This window comes from Arachis ipaensis, chromosome B8, assembly GCF_059453495.1.
Source record: "Arachis ipaensis isolate K30076 ecotype BB chromosome B8, ASM5945349v1, whole genome shotgun sequence".
Classification (NCBI taxonomy): Eukaryota; Viridiplantae; Streptophyta; class Magnoliopsida; order Fabales; family Fabaceae; genus Arachis; species Arachis ipaensis.
In genome coordinates, this window is record NC_142443.1 from 2,337,007 (window position 1) to 2,352,037 (window position 15,031).

The window sequence follows — 15,031 nt, forward strand, 5'->3', positions numbered from 1 at the left end:
AGAAGAGAGGGAAGAGGGTTGCGCGATGTTCCCGGAAGCATGGTGCGGGTGTAGATAATTTTCAAATTTCTGTGTGGTAAAACGGTGAAAGCAAAGGTAGGGTTTTTAGGAGGGTGATTTTTGTATACTCTGGATCAATTTTGGGGTGATGCTGAAGTGAATTGGGCTTTTGGGTCTCAACCCAAAAATATTTGACTGATTTTTTGCAGATATATTATTGGTTCTCTAGTATTATTGAATTTACATTTATATTACACAAATTTACACATAAATTGGCAAAAATAATATACAAATAAATTATCAGGGTACTTATAATTTATATTTTTATTATTTGCCTATTTTTTATTTTTTTATAAAGATACAACAAAAATAATAAAAAAATAAAACGACGATTAAACTCTTAAAAATTTCGAACTTGAACTAATTTTTTTTTTATCAAAGATAGAAGACTCGAACCCACAACCTCTTAATTGAGTATGGAGAGACTATACCATTTGAGCTATTACTCATTGGCTCGAACTTGAACTAATTAGCTTTAAAGAACAAAAAGTATTAATTTGACTTTCCATGATGGTAAATGGTACATGATATCTTTCCATCAATTAATGGATACTTATATATATTATTTATCTACTGTGATATGTTTATTTATAAAAGATTGTCATGTAAATTAGTAGATAATAACTTTTGGAATGAAACTTCATCTATTTTGATAAAATACGTAATAAATAATGAACAGTTAATAAAATTTATATAAAAACTTAAAAGATAATAAATTTCCATACTCAAAGTCTAAAACTATATCTTTTTCATACTCATTGTCACTGACTTTAATCAAAATTATATTTTAGGTATTTTGGGCCAAGGTGCAAAAATCGTTAAGATGCGTTGACTTGATTAGGGTTTGAAGTTTGATTGTGAAATGAAAATGGAGAAGTGTGGAAGCGATTGTTTAGAGGAGCTCGTGAAGTTCACTCTCTCCAACTCTCAGAATTACCATATTGCCCTTTCCACTGAATTCTGCTCCACCCTTCTCAAAGATGATCCCACACAACCATCTTCTTCACTCGGTACAACTATTTATATCACTCTCGATTGAAAAAAAAAGTTTCCATTTTTGTCCTCCTACTTACACTACATGCTTGTGTTTGTGTGCAGATTTGTTGGAAGGAGTGCCACTGTATCCATTGTACAAGCGTCTAGCATTAGTTCTCTTGAAATGCATGGATTCTCAAACGTTTTTCTGGACAGGATCATGCAATTCATCGGTGACTAATGAAATTGATAATGCTTCCGTGCAGAAGAAGCATTCCGAGTGGCACAAATTGATTTTGGATAAGATATCTGAGATACTGAATGTAAAATGAACTTAAACATTTGATGCCTCTATTTGCTTCTTTCTATTTGTCTTTTGATTGAAGCTAGTTGCAACAGATCTTAAATAGTGTATTAACATTTTGTTTCAACAGATTTTGAAGAGTCTCTCTTTTGAAATCCATGTTCAAGAACCATTTTTCTCACAGCTCAAAGGTAGAAAGTTCTATCACTCTGTAATCACTGCTAAAGCATTTGTTTTTTTCCCAAGCCATGTTGATAGGTAGAAAAATTCTCTATTGCTTAGAATGAATTGCTTTGAAGTAATGCGGTAGAGTCCTATTTCTTTTATGAAGTCTTAGGAATTATGATGTAGTTATTGACTGCAGATGGCCTGAAAACAGTTGAAGGGAGGTGCGCCGGCGGCAAATACAGCAGGTTTCAATGTTTTACAATTTTAAAGATATGTGATATGCCAATGAGGTTGTATGCAAATTTATATTCCAATAAGTCTTAGAAACTTAGGTGTTATGCTTGTCCTTCCAATGTAACAAAAAAGTTGTCTTACCATGGATGCATAGTATCTTGTTACTTGATTCTTGGATTGTATTTTCTCTTAATAGTTGGCTATTGGATTACTATGAGTTACATGTTGCCCATTTCACTTCTATTCATATTTCCTTTTAATTTTTGGAATATTTGGTTTTCCCTTTCCAGGATTGGACTAGGAAACCTGATTCTGGTAAACAAATCTGTCGTGTTTGAAGTTCAGGTAATGACTAGTTTTGTTATTAGTGGAGGATCTTTCTGTAATGCGGTTGCTCTGCTTCTTAACATAATCAATATGTAGGGAATACGTTGGTATCCTACCTTTGCTGACATGTTGGAGACAGAAAACCTCGGGAAAGTTCTTCCAGGTGTTGACAGTGTTGAAAAAGGTACTGGAGATATTGTATTAGTATCTATAGCAGGATGATTAATTGATTCAAAATGAAGAATCAAAGTGAACTAAGCTAGTTTGAGTTGCTAATTTCTTCCTTCCCTGTAATTATGCAGCCAAAAAGTTCTTAAGATGAAAGAAGCCTCAGTTACATTGATGTCTAAGTCATTTCCAGATTTTATACTGATAACCCCAGAATAAAGCTTGCATAGCATTGCAGGAGTAGAAATCTACCGGAGGTTTTACACAGAAGAGAAGGAAAAGTCAAATGGTGTTCTTGCAATTGGTGTTTCAAAACATACCCTTCAACCATACATTCCTTTGGCCAATTTATTCTCTGTGAGTTCACTCTCCTGTAAAACCACTGCAACTGATCTGCAATCTTAGAATCATCATCTAAGAACCCTCTACAATTATGTTACTGTGCATGTTCTGCCTTTTATTTGATAATAATGTACTGCAATGAAAGTGGAGTTAGACCTTAAGAAGTAAGAACTATGTTATTTCCTATTGGAATTAAAATCACATATATATTTTTTGCTTTACCCCATATTCTCCCTCTTAAGTGTCCTGCATTTTCTTTCCTTGAAGTTATCATATGCAGTCATAAATGTTTGCTTTGGTAAATGGCTATTTACTTACATAAGTGCCCTGACCCTTGTGCTGTTTTCATCTTATATAGGAATTAAGTTATGAAGGTGTTCAAGGCCTTCTAGGGTTGATGCATACAGCAGGGACAATTCCAGATGCGCTTCCACCACCAAGATCAACTCTATTAGCATCATTTAGTTTGCTATGCAATCCAGATGTAAGAAAGTGACTTCATTCATACTTTTTTTTTTTCGAGGTTTCATTAGTCTCTGTTTGATGGTGAGTTTGTTTAGCTAATATGATGCAGTGAAAAATCTGTGTACTTTGAAACTAAATTATACCTTTTGTTGGCTTGACTGCTTAAGGTTGAAGGTAGTTCCTTAACTCTTGGAGCTCGTGCATTGGCCAAACATGCTTGTAGGAGTAGCAGTGGTTATTGGGGGTCCCTGGATGGAGGTGGTAAGGAATATTTTTCCCTTTTTCAGAAACTTTTCAATAGATTTGCAATAATAATTGCTTTGCAATTTCCGTTTTGCGCTTTGCTTTCTATGTTTCTCTGCATGTTATTTTAATATGTTGACGAAAATGCTATTGATTAATAGTGTGTCTAACAAGTTGATTGCATTGGTTTTACTAATTCTTGTATTTGTAACCACTCGTTGCAGATTCTAATAAGAATAGACTTGCAATGGATGTAATTAAGCGCCTAATAGCACATTGTTGTTGGGTGAATATGCATGTTGTCCCGCCGCATGGAACCGTGTTCGAAATAAGGGTTGCTGAAGGATATGGCGCACGATGGACAGAAGATGGAAGCAAGGTATGTGGGTAATCGTTAAACTCTGTTTTTCATTTGCTTCCGTCGCACGTTCAAACATAGTATGGTGTCTTTTCTGCATAACTTAAGACTCAAGTTAACTTTCTTTATACTCATCCTTCCCTAGCTGCGGATAAGGTTTTAGCCTGGAGAAAAGCTTTTTCTGTTTTCAACTTGCAAGATTTATTTTTCTTTAGCCTTGGTAACAAATAGAATTGTCCATTGAAATAATTTTTCTCAACCCTTCTTTTTTGTGCCTCCAACCTTTTCAGTTTATTGGATTTTTAGAGCCCTACATGGAAGATGGTCACTCAAAAGGATGGAAACACTAGTTCTGCAACAATTAAAGCTTCGAAATCGAAAGTGTTGATGGATAGTTATGGGTATTTGAAAGTACAAATATGGGGCCTTAACTGATGGTAAAGTTTTTTTTAGTGTATATAAATTTGTTACTTATACTCATTCTGTCTTTTAAACCGAGCAGACACATATCTCTTACCATTCAATGGAATGTGTGGTAACCACATGGGATAATGAGTCTGACTCTATCTAATGATAAAAGAGTGTATGTCAATTCAATATACAAAATATTTCTCATCCTTTTGCTTGTTGACTTGTTCGGTTCTTCCTATTTTGTTTTGTCACTAATTGTTGTCATTTTCTTTTTCTTAAATCTTAGTATGGATTTCCCTATGCAATATATGGATCACTACCTAGCTAGTTCTTTGTTTCTTTCTATAACCCCAAAATAGTATACAACTCATATTATGGTGTACCACGCAAACCTCTTTGGTGTATTTGCAAACACTTGTGTGAGGAAAACAAGTGGAAACGTCCTTTTTTCCCTTAAAATTAAGCATGCAAAGAATGAGATTCTTTGGCTTTATATATAAGTTCTAACATCTTCCTCCTCTTTTTCCTTTTCCCTATAATTTGTCCTTATAATATTTTTAAAGTGAATGAATCTTGATAGAGGGCACAGCCGACAGTGGTATCTATCATTTGTTTTCTTTAATATATACCTAAAGGAGGCGATAGTCTCAATGCAATGCATCACCATATGTTGTAATGCATTTACATTTACAAATAATAATGTTTTCTTGGATTTATATAGTAGTATAATCTAGCTAGCTAGCTATTTTGGTGCAAGCTGTTGTGGTTGAGGATGATGATAGCATGCATGCATGTGTGCCAGCACCACCACAGCTTAGCTTGAACCTTGGCCTGCCACTGCAATGAGTAGTGTTCTATTGGGTTGAACGGTTTGTATTCTGATCTGGAGGCAACTTGGGAGAATACTAAACCTTGTTCTGATTAATTCTCATATTCTTTAAAGATTGCAGAGTTGTTTGCTATATATATATTCTATTTCAACATGTTGAAATTGTAGATTCCTAGGAGTGAACAAAAAACAGAGAGATACCAAATATAAAATCTGAGAGAAAACAACAACAAAGTCTTTTTATTTATTAGTACATGATGATGTCAGTTAACTATATACATTTATTAAATCCTGCTATTATTCTAGGAATTCTTGAATGAATACATAGGTACACCACTACCAGTGATCTTGGAAAGAGAACTACAGAGGAAGCTTAGAATGGTAAGAATTATTTTAATGTGTGTGCTACTAAGATAAAGAACAGAAAAGAATCTCAATTTAATTCTTAAAATTTTTTGATATTTCAATTTTAAATGACTAAATCAATTTATAAAACTTTACTTAATTAGAGAGTTTTATTAAGATTTAAATTTTGCTACAATTTTATATTTTATTTATTTTACGAAAATTCTCAATTTTCTATACTTGGCAGAGACAGTTAGTGGTGGCAGGTAGTGTCAGCCTGAGAGTGCTACTTGGTGGTTGTTTCTATTCTATTATCATTTACTAATTAATATCTGTGAAACAAGGCATGTGCCCCCAAATTTCTTGTCCCATTTTCTCAGTTTAAGAAACTTCATGTCTCTCAGTATCTGCATTTCTGTGCACATTTCATTTTCTACAACGTTATATTCAACCACCAGTGGATATATCTAAATACAAATAAATGAATAATAGTACAAAACTACAGTATGAAATTACAAATAAAATAGAATCAACTTGATTTGGTCGAGTGGTTAATTCACTCATCCGTTTAACCAAGTGTTAGAGTTCGAATCTTGCTTTGTGCATGCAGCAATCCATTTTCCAGCGGCAGATCTTTAAATAGAATTTAGATCTGCGACGGATTAGTCGTAGTTCATCCGTTTGCATGCATGACTGCGACCAACTATTGTGGGATTAAGGGGTGGCAATGGCATGAAGCCATGAACTGATGAGTTTTTTTTAACGTATCTTCCGAGCCTTATTAGAAGAACGGATTCTGTGACCACTGAGGCAGTTTCTCATTTTGTTAGTAGTGTGTGTTTATTTATAATGAAAATGAAATAAAATTGACGAAGTTATATCGTCAATACTACGCATGCAATTGTCAGATTTAGCTATATATTTATTATGATGATAATTAGAAGCAACATCCTAATTTTTTGTTGAAAAATCATGTCAAGAAGTATAGTCCCATAAAAATGTGGTGACACAAACTTTATTTGTATAGTAGACAAGGAAAGATAGCAATATATGATGAAGACATGGACCACCATCAATAGGATCGCCCATATGAACCTTCTTTCTAACAAATTAAAGTTAAAATAATTTAGAAATGGGTGAGGTGGGGGGGGGGGGGGATATGGCAAAGACATAATTTTCTCCAATGATTAGATGGTGTGTTGTGTTGCCAACAGTACAAGATTTTTCTCAACCTTGTCGTCTTGTCTAATCATTGGTATGGAATAAGTTCAGTTGATACCACATAATTTTCAGTATTTGCATTGCTGATAAGTTCATCTTCTTAATATATACATGGACAGTGAAATTGAAACCAAATTAAGGTTTAATTATTCTATTGATGTTATAGTTTTATCATATTTGTAATTAAGTTTTTATATTTTTTTTAATTGAATTTTTACACTGATTTGAATTTTATAATTAGGCCCTTTTTAGTATAAAAAATATTAGAGTTAACTGAATATTTTTTTGCAAATTAAAAATATTTATAATTAAAAACATAATTAGATCTTTGATCGCACGTATTTTAGGAGAAATATTCTGTTAATTTTAATGTTTTTGACATGAAAATCACCTAATTACAAAACTAAAAGTAGTGTAACAATCCAATTAAAAAAATATAATTAAAAATTTAATAAAATTATAGAGACTAACAAAATAATTAAATCTCAAATTATTTGACATGGATAATTAATTGACAATTTCGCTACTCATACATCCTTTCGTTTGTAGATATTATTTTGACATCAATATTTTATTAATAATTAATTTGTGTTTTTTTTTTTGTTAAATAAAAAATAAATATACAATTAATTAATAATAATTATATTTTTATACAGGTTATCGAGAGTATTTAGTATACGTATATATAGCGCTATTGATTAATAAATTATGCATAAATTAAAGGATAATGAAAATATTTTATTCCATCAAGATCTACTTATATTATTTGCATAGTTTAAAATAAGCTTTAAAAACCATGTTATTATATTGCTTGCAAAGGTGTTGTGTGTCTTGTGCTATTTGATACATATTTAGTAATAAGAAATGTTCAAGGATCAATAATTTTATTTTATATCTAGTATTTTTAATTATTAATCTAATATCATTAGTCTATTCATTTAATAACATACTTTTAATTAATATTTTAAACATTACTAACTAATAACAAATTCTGCTAGTAGTCTAGCATTATTTTTTAATAATATTATTATGGCAGTGTTTCATATTATTAGGATGTGATATGTGGTAACTTATATATTTGGTGTTATATATAAGATCAAATGATTACCTGAAGTGGGAAGTATTTTATAGACTAATTTAATTTGGATGCATGCAACAAATTAATAATTTTAATTTTGATTATATTCTAAACACTACATTACTACAAGGTGATGATATATACCTTCAAGATGCCCAATCAGAGGGAGAGAGGTCATCTTCACCCTTAGCTTCTCTCTCATTATTATCTATCATCATCGTCTTTTAGTTAGCATCAACTAATCAATTTCAATTTATAATTAAGTAACCAACTAACTATAGGAAACATTTCAAGTGTACCGAGAATACTGGTGCACCAATTATTTTAACCATTGATCTGAATTATAAAAAAATATATATAATATATATTAATTGAAATCAACAGTTAAAACAATTGGTATACCGGTACTCCCCGATGTACTTAAAATATTTCTCTAACTATATATCTCTATATAGTATTTATTAATTTAATTAAAAAAATTATAAAAAAAATACTCATACTAAATATATACTAAACTCAGTCACTAATATAAAATATATATTAAAAAAATTATATATTAAAAATAAATTAAAATACACATATATTTATATACAAATATATATACATTGACCGACTTCATATAACTGATTTATATATATATATAGTATTTTTGAAAAAAAAAATTAATTTTGATTCCTAAAAAAAAATAGTGAGACAAGATACAAATAATTAGCACCAGCAGCAGCCAAAAGTTAATTCATATAATCTGCCTACCGCTGATGTAATGCCAAAATTTGATGAGTTCAATCCTTAATTAGCAACTATTAGTTAATACTTAATATATAGAAGATTTGTTAAGATTTTAATAAGTTTAAAATGTATGTCCTAACTTTAAATGGTGATGTGCTATTTTTTCCCCTTCAATCTAAACTATCAATTAATTAATTAGTATCAACATGGAGTGTATATGAATAAATATTTGTGTAAGCTAATAGCTAAGATAGATCATTGAGATAGTGATGAATTGAAGTCAACAATAATGAAGTTATAATAATAATACAAGAAGATCAAGTCACATTACAATATCGTTATAGTATTTATCAATTATATAATATGTATTTATCATTATCTCTTTGTTTGCATCCCCGAAAGAAATATGTTATTTGTTACTTTTCATTTAACGTGATCTGATTGCCATCCAGTGACTGAGGATTCCTCACCCACATATTTTGTGTGTGAGAATATATGTTCTATGATTTCTATCCCTTCCACATTAATAAACCAACAAATTCTGTGATTAATTAATTATATATATAATAAGCTACATACCAACATCATGATGGGTCGTTTTTCAATTCAGAGTTATATATGCTCCTGTGTCATATTGTTAATTGGTTTAAACTATTAATGCTATATATAGCTTAGTTGTCTAGTTAAAGCTAAATGAAGTAACGAATAATGAGACATTATACACTTTCCACACACTACAGGTAACGAACTAGCTAATAATTAATAATAATCTTCATTGGCAAATATATAAATGTCTTATCTAATCTAACGCATCTTAATTAATTAGTATCATCACATAAAGTATAAAGTATATCAATTATAGAAAGACATATGTGCCTGGCTTTCACACTGTATAGCATCTAGGGCGTTCGGATCAGTGTTAGAATTTTATTATAATTATGATCTAATTTATTAATATAAAAATTAATTTTCGATGGTATTATAATTATTAAAAAATTTATTAGTTAATTATATTGACAATTAGTTAATTTTCTGATAAAAAAGATACAATTATTTACAAAAAATATAATTTGAGTCTTCAATTCTAATCATCATAATTCATAATAGACACTCTAATTCTATCTTAATAGAGATACATAAATTATTAGTTTTATGAGCATAAAAAATAAGTAGAAACTTTTAATGATTTTTCTCCCAAATTAATTATAAAACTGTGATAAGCTCAACAACGCTTGTTTTAGAAATATGTTAGTCCATAAAAAATAAAATCTAAATCATATTATTCACCTAAGATCTTCGGTATATTTTACATATTTTTTTTTAAATCTTTTAAATTTTACTTTCAAACGCTATAAATAAAGGACTTTAAGTACGTTATTTATCCATAATTCTTATAATTAAATCTCTTATAAATACAATCCATCACCATGAATATACTAATCTACAGCGATTTACATATTGTTAATCCTACAAATTTATATTCTGCTATTACAAGTAATCTAGGTGTCACCTCCGAATCAGAGCAATATATATAAATCATCATCGGAAACATGGATCGGAGCCGCAATATAAACTTTGTCATTGTCACTTCATAGCTAGATAATTAATTCTGCTTAAACTAAGAGATATATACATAGCATTGATGAATGATGATGTTATTTTTCACGCAAGTTTAATTTATATTCCTGCTGCTTCGCAACAAACAAATGTATAAGCCGCTATATAAATTTTTTTCTGCTACAATCTGCTCAATTTTCTTTTACAAAAAATATAAGACTCGAACCCGCAATCTCTTAATTGAGTATGGAAAGACTATGTCATTTGAGCTACAATATGCTCAAATAGGACATAAATATAATATAAATAAATAATTCTATTGAAGTTTCGCGTGGTAATTCAATCTTCTCTTCTTAAGAAAAAAAATAATACCTTATTTATTCTATACTTATAAGTTATAAGACGACAAAAAAATATTTTTTTTTTAAATTATTAAAAATATTTATAAATTTTATTTTATTTTATTTTTTATTTTATTTTTATCCTAAAAAAAATTGATTCACATCAAATTCATCCATAATAATTAATTTTTAAAAAAATATATGACTAATTCAGCAATAATTTTATAAAAATAATAATCTATAACACAAGCAAATAAAAAATATACTTTGTTCTAAACCCTAAAAGAAATATGTGAAAAGGATCATTGTAATGACCATCCCAAAAAAAAAAACAGCAAAGATGTATATGGATGTGCCAACCACTACGTGCAGGCTAGAGAAGGCCATTAAGTACACAATGTATATCCCTAACACCACAAACTCCCTTAGCCTGTACTTCCATCTTATTATTATTTTTATTATTATTATTATTAATATTATTAATATTATAAAATAAAGTACTGTATCAATGACAAACTGTGACAACGACCCTATATATAATTTCCCAAATCATCAATGTCTAAAGTGAAATCTAAATTTTCCACCACAATATCTCCTTATTAGCACAAATCCTCACAAACTAAGAATAATGAATTAGAATACTAGAACCTACCACCATGCACCTAAGCCCTTACAAAAAAACACACTTCAATAACAACATTCCTCATCTTCATCATCATCATCATATCCATGATGATGATGCTTCAACCATAGACATGCATAACAACACCACCACCACCAACTCAACCAGCCGGTGTTCCTCCGATTCCGGTGAGCCATGTGAGGATGGTAAATGGGCTTGCAAGCTCCTCAAGGAGTGTGCCATCGCCATCTCACAAAGAGACTCCACCAAAATCCACCACCTTTTATGGATGCTCAACGAACTCGCTTCCCCTTACGGCGACTTGGATCAGAAGCTCGCCTCTTACTTCTTGCAAGCCTTGTTCTGCAAGGCCACGGAATCCGGCCACCGTTGCTACAAGACTCTCTCAACCGTCGCTCAAAAGAGCAACAACTTCGACTCCGCCAGAAAATTGATACTCAAATTCCAAGAAGTCTCCCCTTGGACAACCTTCGGACACGTGGCAGCCAACGGAGCAATACTCGAGGCCTTGGAAGGCGAGTCCAACCTCCACATAATTGACATAAGCAACACTCTTTGCACCCAGTGGCCAACGCTGTTCGAAGCGCTGGCCACCAGGAACGACGAAACTCCTCGTCTCAGACTTACTGTGGTGGCGCTCAGCTCCGCCACAGTAAGTTCTGTGATGAAGGAGGTCGGACAGAGAATGGAGAAGTTCGCGAGACTCATGGGAGTTCCCTTTGAATTCAACGTAATCAACGGTCTCGATCGCCTCGGAGAGCTCACGAAGGAATCGTTAGGGATTACAAACGACGAAGCCATCGCCGTGAATTGCATCGGAGCGTTGAGAAGGATCGAGGTTGAAGAAAGAGAATCGGCAATTCGCATGTTCAGATCGCTTAATCCGAAGGTCGTAACCGTCGTTGAGGAAGAAGCCGATTTCAGCAGCAATCGAAACGATTTCGTTCAGTGCTTCGAAGAGTGCCTTAAATTCTACGGCTTATACTTCGAGATGTTGGAAGAGAGTTTTCCATTAACGAGCAACGAACGGTTGATGTTAGAGAGAGATTGTTCTAGAAGCATAGTTAGGGTTTTGGCTTGTGGCGGTGGTGATGAACAAAACAATAATGATCAAAATAATAATAATAATAAAGAAGAGTTTGAAGATTGTTGTGAGAGAAGAGAGAGAGGAACACAGTGGTGTGAGAAGCTGAAGAAGGAGTTTTCAGCCGCAAAGTTCAGCGATGACGTCGTTGATGATGTTAAAGCATTGCTCAAGAGATACCGTGGAGGTTGGTCACTGGTTTTGCCACAACAACAACAAGAACAAGAAGAAGGACATAATAGTAATTACAATAATAATACTCTCTCAGGAATTTACTTGACATGGAAGGAGGAACCTGTAGTTTGGGCATCAGCATGGAAACCCTAGATATAGCTGCTTATGATGATTCAATAATTCAATTGAATGTGTATTTATATATTATCACTGAAATTGTTTTCATATATATATATAGAGGTTGCTAAATTCTTAATTAGAAAACTCAAAATTGATGAGGATGGCTAATTAGCAATGGATATATATGTATATATATGGATGGATTTTGTTTTTGACTTTCTATTATGATTTATATTGCATGCATTTGTTTGTAAGTTTTCTTATAGCTTTATATTGCATCGGAATTTGTGCTGTTATAGGGTTGGTTGGTGTTCTTTAATTTATTTATATAATTATGGTTTCCTTGTTTGAAGGTGTTTGAACTTGTGCTCTTTTTATGAATTCCATGGTGATTGCTTACTTTCCCCCTTTTTGCGCATCCATCATCAATACGATGGATGATTATTATTGTTTCATCAACTTTCTTTTCTTTAAGTGCATTGGTGGTATGTTGTCAGATCAGATCAAGATTTCAAAGTAATTCACATGGATTTGGATCCTCTAAAGTTTGAATTTCATTTTAGAGAGTAAAATGTGATTTTCTACCCTTGAATATTTTCTTTTTCATATTTATTATTTGGTCCCACCTATGAAATCAATGGTGAGAGATCACACTTTACTCTCTAAAGTGAAATTTAAACTTTAGAAGATCCAAATCCGATTCACATATAGCATTCTCATATCCATGTTGATCTGCACTATGGATTTTGAGGAACATTTTGCGTGCATTTATATCAATTGAGTAATGCTAGGTAGACAAAAAAAATAGCCAGAACTTGCTTTATTTAGTATTAATTAATTATCGCAACAATTAATAAATGTTAAACAAGACAAATTATGACTGTTTTTAACTGATTTTCTTTGGTTACCAACATTTTCGATATCAATTTGCATGTTAATTATCTTTTTATAATCAACTTGATTTGTTAGAATAGTTAGTTCTTTTCATATTTTAAAGTTTCAATCTTATCATATATTGTATATACAATAATTTATTATTCGACAATAAATTTTTAAGTAAAATTTAGATCTACAACAAATTATTTTTTAACTTATTAAATTGGAGAAGAATATTGTAAAAAATAAAATAGAATAAAGATTTTTTGACATAGTAAAGATTAATTCTCCCTTGTTTAGTTTAAGAAAAATGTTTTATACGTATATTAAAATTAGTCATTAAAATAAGTTACGACTAATGTATTTATGTATAAATACATGTGTGGTTTAATTTATTTTTAATATATATTTTATACTGGTGATTGATTTTGATGACTTATTTTAATATACACTTAGTATAGTCGTTAATTTAATTATATATTGTCAATTAGGTCACTCTCTATAAGTGTCTATCCAGTATTAAAATAGCATAAAGCATATATAAGAACAACATGGTGCATTAGGGTAAATAAGATAACAGAGACAAGGAAAAGCACCATTATTCTCTTTATTTATTTTGCTTCAAACAATGGAATAATATAGATAATAGAATGGATTATATAATATTAATGACATCATTACGTCATCTAACTAAAACGCATCACTCTCACTGCATAGTAAGCTACTGATTTTCAGTTCCAAAAAAGAACAAAACAAGAAGATAAACTAAAATCGAATTAAGATATGCGATGATGTGGATTCTATTGATCACAATTGAGGTATATTTATGGTTCCCCCATTGCACGACTCAGGGTTAGCATATATAATATGGGTAATGATAGGGAGACAAAAAAAAACAGCTAAAATTTATTTTATTTAGTATTTATTAATTATCGTAACAATTAATAAATATTAAATAAGAAAAGTTTTGGCTGATTTTCTTTGGTTACTAAATATTTCTAATATAATATACCTATTAATAATTCAACAATGCTAGGGAACCAAGAGGGTACCAGCAAAAAACCAGCCAAATGCCTCTTGGTGAATTTAAAACCTCTACGTGGATGGTGCTTATACTAGGCATTAGGATGTTTCTTCTACTAAGTATCAGAATGTTTCTTTTTCATACTAAATGGGTATTCTTTTATATATTTTAAAAAAAATTTATATACTAAGAATCGAAATTGTTGGAAGTTCCGTGATTCCTGCCCCTATTTCTCCAAGGTATCGTTCAAAATTTTAATTTGGGGTGAGAAGCAATTAATATCAAATATTATAAATTAAAAACAAATAAAATTAATTAAATATAATTATAAATTAATTAAGTTGTTTATTTTTGGCTGTTCACATCTTGGTTCTATATACTTTTTCTTAATAATTGATAATATAAAACACATTTTAAAATTTAACAATTGGCCATCCCCTCTTAATTAAATGTTGTCAAGGGTTTAATTTATTCTCATATTATATATAGTAAAACTTTAAATTCACGAGTCAACAAAAAAAAATCGATTAGTCAATGTCACAATATGTTTGACAATAAATAAATACATCTTGATGAATTAGATGCCATGCATGACCATTAATAATTCATAATAATAATATATGTATGTATGTTTGTGTGTATTATATGTTGTATTGGATTGCAAAAGAAGGTAGGTTTTGGGGGAAAGGATCAAAAGAGAAAGACATAGATGAGTAGCATGAGTGAACCCAATGTACAGGCTTTAAAAAGGCAACTTGGTGGAAAGTGAGATCTCAGTGGGAAACATGGAAACGTACATGTGCTATAATTTTCAAAAGTTATCATCCTCTCCAATTCATTCATGGCCCATCTTGCTACTTTTAATTTCCACAGTTTTCTATTCCTTTCTCTTTCTCTTTATATATCTATCTCTTATTGTCACCTGCCTTGCTTCCATACATTTTTTTTCCAAACA

General features: G+C 30.9%; 1 protein-coding gene and 1 pseudogene across 2 annotated transcripts; both read left to right on the forward strand.

The window, feature by feature from the left end:
• The first annotated feature begins 817 nt into the window (after positions 1-817).
• On the forward strand, positions 818-4,261 carry LOC107614072 (RNA-binding ASCH domain protein). The gene is made up of 11 exons (XM_016316298.3): positions 818-1,070; positions 1,159-1,358; positions 1,470-1,530; positions 1,704-1,752; positions 2,032-2,086; positions 2,165-2,252; positions 2,475-2,593; positions 2,937-3,062; positions 3,211-3,304; positions 3,511-3,665; positions 3,935-4,261. Exons 1-11 carry the CDS (start codon positions 923-925, stop codon positions 3,992-3,994), a joined length of 1,155 nt encoding a protein of 384 aa, XP_016171784.1. The 5' UTR covers positions 818-922; the 3' UTR covers positions 3,995-4,261.
• A 6,454-nt stretch (positions 4,262-10,715) lies between these two features.
• Positions 10,716-12,472, forward strand: LOC148546991 (protein SHORT-ROOT pseudogene; annotated as a pseudogene). The gene has a single exon (XR_015895728.1). The product of XR_015895728.1 is annotated as a protein SHORT-ROOT pseudogene (transcript).
• The last annotated feature ends 2,559 nt before the right edge of the window (positions 12,473-15,031 follow it).